Source organism: Sorex fumeus, unplaced genomic scaffold (assembly GCF_029834395.1).
Source record: "Sorex fumeus unplaced genomic scaffold, SorFum_2.1 ptg000015l, whole genome shotgun sequence".
Lineage (NCBI taxonomy): Eukaryota > Metazoa > Chordata > Mammalia > Eulipotyphla > Soricidae > Sorex > Sorex fumeus.
The window spans coordinates 27,266,813-27,271,405 of record NW_026606072.1 but is presented as its reverse complement, the minus strand read 5'-3'; the positions used below and the strand labels follow the sequence as shown (position 1 = coordinate 27,271,405).

Genomic DNA, 4,593 nt, shown 5'->3' with positions numbered 1-4,593 from the left:
AAAATTTTATAACTCTAGGTTGTTTTTAATTTTCTGAAGTTTCTATAACCTTGCTCTGGCCTCATCTAAGCATTACAGGAATGCACAGGGTTGCCCCAGACCTAGGCACACAGGAGGCTTGTAGAGACTTGGTTCTTGATGGTTGCAGTTGCCAGAAAAAATGGTCCATAATAAACCCATCTGGAAGAACTAAGTTGAAAGTTTAATTTATAGACTCTATAATGACAGCATTGTTGTCACTACAAGATAAAAGAAATATAAACTCACGTTCAGTGCTTCTTTTACCATACCTTCACATCAGCTATGCTGTTATGTTTTTTAGTATTTTTTGGTATGTTTAGTAGGAGAGCTTATTGACCTCCTTATTAAGTTTAAGTTCACATTACATGTGGGTAAAAGCCCCACCAATCATCATTGTCATATTCACTTCGGATGATAAATTTTAATAGATGATTATGTGTAACAAAGTATATTGTAAGCATTGAATTGTGTATCTCAACATGTTTCTCATAGATAATACAAGTGGAAGGAGCAAGAATAGAATAATTCAGGGTGGTCTATTTTTAAGGTCTAATGAGGTTAAGTGTTAATTCAAAAATACAAAAATGTGAACACAACAAGGAATTATGGAAGAATGAATATTGGGGGAAAATAACTATAGTAAAGTACATACTGTGAATTGGTTAAAATGAACAACGCACATTTAATCAGTCATGTAACTGACCTGTTGGCTACATGAAGTTACTAGCTCCAAAAACTGACTGGTAATCTTCCAAAACTGCTTTTAAATTAAGTTCTTAAATCTCAGCTATAAACAAAAGGACAAGAAACATTTAAACAATACTGCAGTTTATCAAAAGACAGATAAGAAATTTCAAATCTTATGTCTTTGACAGTTATAAGAAAAATTGAAGACTTGGCTAAGTTATAAACATGTTTATAATGCAACATTTGCATAACGAATAATGCTATGAATGATGTCTAGAAGATCAGGATAGTTTTAAAAAAAAAACATAAAAATACAGAGCCAATTATTTACTTGTAGAACATGTACATTTATGCCTAAATTTTAGCATTTACTGTACCACCATTAATTAAAAAAATCACATCCAAAATCTAATGCAAAACCACCTATGAAATGGCATATTAGTTTATTTCTCAGTTTTTGAAGATGTCCTTAGTTTACTGATGTAGCAAACAAATGTCAGTTCTGATTGCTATGCAAAAGAACAGAAGACAATCTGTTTGGCAATGAACATTAAAAGTTCAATTGCACACAGGCAACATGCTATATATGAAAAGTTACTAACTGAACTAAGGGTATTAAATACTGAAAAAAGTTAAGATTTTATTATAATTTATTTTATTTAACAATCTAGGAAATTCGCAGCCATCAACCATTCCAGTGAAATTTCAGGTGATAATGGGAATTCAGGAATCTCGGTGGAGCTGTTAGTGTAACAAACCTTGTAGGTGAAATACATGCACACTTTGGATAGCACATGGAAAGAGATCTCTCTACAATTGACTTCATTGGTTTCATTTTCAGGAAACTGACCTGGGCCACTCAACATGGCTTTTATTGTTCCTGATGTTAATGCATGTTCTCTTTTTACAATAAACTCATGGCCATCAGAGGATATTAATTTGACATACATAGCATCAGAGCCTTCACAGCCACCATAGGTTTTCTCTTCTGCATAAATTATGTTCTTAAGAAATTCTACTTCACTCCCAGAGGAAATTTAGGAGTTTCTTGTCAGCTCTGCAGCCACCACAGCCACTACAGCCTCCACACCCGGGCCCGCGCTCCACCGAGAAGGGACCACAATTTAAATGATTCTTGGAGGGCTCACTCGGGATGTTAGATTCCTGTTAAAAGTAAACTATAGAGCAACCATGAAGGCCACTTGCTCTATGCATTGCAAAGCATAACACCAAAAGGAGAGAGAGTAAAAGGAAATGTGTTTGCCACAAAGGCAGGTGGGAGAGATTGTGTGGGGGTGGCAGGAGGGATACTGGAAACATTGGTGGTGGAGAATAGGCACTGGTAGAGAGATGCATACTCGATCATTTTATGACCGAAACGTAGTCACGAAAGTTTGCAAATCCGTAACTGAACCTCATGGTGATTCATTAAAAAATAAAATAAAATAGAACAGAAGGAAACCAATCTTAAGGGAAATATATTTATACAGAAAGATAGATGGACAGACAGATATGCACACAAGGCTAAACCTTAACAACGTGTTACTAATCTGTTATAGAAGTGCTTCATGACTCCTGGTGAAATACAACCACCTTGACATACTTTCCTCTAAGAAACAATTTTTAGATCACTTTTAGTGAATTATTCATAATAAGCACTGCAAAAGTAAGTTTTTGGCTCTGCATTAGGGCAAGGTTGTAGGTTTGGGATGGAAACATTTGAAATATGGTGGTGAGAAGGTGTGATGGTGGTGTATTGGTGTTTGAATATTAAATGCTCTCAAATATTGTGAACAACTGTATAAAAATAAAATTAACTTTAAAAATCTTTTTAACAGATTAAAGCAACAATTCTGAGTGTCAAAAACTATGAAGAGTAAAACAAAATCAAGAATATCTCAGAGGTTTCCGTATTCAATTATCAGGTGTTCACTAATAAAATTCAGCATGGTCCACAAGGCTCATGCTGAAAACTGAATGCTGAAATCCCCAAAGGTGTCATGTGGAGAGACGCATCATGTGAGTCCAGCACTAAGGCAGAGGTTAGGACTGTGATCATAAGAAAACAGTTGGTTGTCAAAAAAATGAAAGTATATAGAGCAAGACCTCATAAGATCATATTTGAATCAAGGCGCACTTATAATATTGAGAATCGAATAGAGGAATATTCTGCCATTCACAGTACTCACACTTCACTCTATAAAACACTAGAAATTTCATCTGCACATAGCACCGTAGCACTGTCCTCCAATTTTTCATCGATTTGCTCAAGCAGGCCCAGTAACGTCTCCCTTGTGAGACTTGTTGTTAATGTGTTTGCCTTGCTTGCTCTGCAGGTGAGATACTCTTGGTAGTTTGCCAGGCTCTCTGAGAGCGGCAGAGGAAACAAACTCAGCTCGGCCAGGCAGAGTCAAAATATTTACTAAATTTAAATGTAGTAATGACTCAGCCAGAGCCATAGTAAAGCAGATAGGTATTTGGCTTGGTCAGGGACCTATCAGGTTCAATCTAAGGCTTCCCATATTTTTTGACAAGCCCTGCCAGGCATAATTACTGAGTGTCGAGCCAGGAGTCACCTCTGAAAATTTTGGGGTGCCCCCCAAAACAGTAAGAACTTATGAAATACCCACTGTATACAAGCCACAGTTTTAAGCATATTAAGAGGCATGAGTTGATAATATTTTGTTAAAAATGCTCTAGCATCAAAGATATAAGATCAAAGAGATAGTATGTGGGAAATTGTCTGCCATGAAGGCAGGGGGAGGGCCAGAAAGGGGCAGTATACTGGGGAGATTGGTGGTGGGGAATGTGCCCTAGTGGAGGGATGGGTGTTTGAACTTTGTATGCTTGTAACTCAAGCATTAAACCTTGTATGTGTATCTCACGGTGATACAGTAAAATAAAATTTAAAAAATGTAAAAATTCAATCAAGAGAACTCTCAAAAAAAGAAGATAACAAAGTAAATAAAAAATGATTCAAAATCTATTTAGAGACCCATCCCTTCCCCGTCCAAATGGAGCTAGTCACAGCAGACAAAAACGTCCAGAACTTGAAAGCCATGATCATGGCCACTATCAGCAATTGTGGATTAGCCTCCTCTATGAGTCATCTGCAGAAGAACTTGGGTATGTGGGACTTCTGACTGAAAACTCCAGGCTCAAAGAAATCAGATAATGGGTGATCTCTCCCCAACTCTCCCTGTTCTCAGCTGCTTGGCAGTCACACCCACAAAACACCTCTGGCGCCATATAATCTCATCAATGGCCATGATCCAGCGACTCAACAATGAATCTCTCAGAATAGAGCACAGAACAGTACACCATAGACATGGCCCTAGACCCCATGCCAGCCTGTTTTATTCAGGGCATCCCAGAGGGAAGTGGGGTCGTCCAATGGAGCCAGCCCCAGCAGCCGAAAACTTTTTCTTTCCTTCCTTCCTTCCTTCCTTCCTTCCTTCCTTCCTTCCTTCCTTCCTTCCTTCCGTCCTTTTTACCTTCCTTCCTTTCTTTTTTCCTTCCTTTCTTTATTCCCTTCTTCCTTTCTACTTTCCATCTTTCTTTCCTTCCATCCATGTTTCCTTCCTTATATATGCCTTACTTTCTTCTTTCTTTCGCTCTTTCTTTCTCTCTTTCTTTCTTCTTCTCAGTCTTCCTTTCTTTCTTCCTTTAGCTAATTAGGGATCAGCAAATACTTTCTTTTAAAAGAAAACTACATCTAGTCAATTGGTTACTCTTTGAGGACCTGTCTCTGTCTCTACTCATCTCTGCATGTGTAGTATGAAATCCGTCCCTGGCCAATTGGGTGATCCTTCCCCAGCAAAGTTCCTGATTCTGTCTTTGCACTCCTACTGGCTCATCTTTTTTTCACTTCTAAAATATATTTCT

At 37.7% G+C, this 4,593-nt stretch overlaps 1 protein-coding gene across 1 annotated transcript; it reads right to left on the bottom strand.

Moving 5' to 3' along the window:
- Positions 1-1,367: 1,367 nt before the first annotated feature.
- Positions 1,368-1,739, bottom strand: LOC130021424 (elongin-C-like). The gene has a single exon (XM_056112197.1). It carries the CDS (start codon positions 1,656-1,658, stop codon positions 1,368-1,370), a length of 291 nt encoding a protein of 96 aa, XP_055968172.1. The 5' UTR covers positions 1,659-1,739.
- Positions 1,740-4,593: the final 2,854 nt, after the last annotated feature.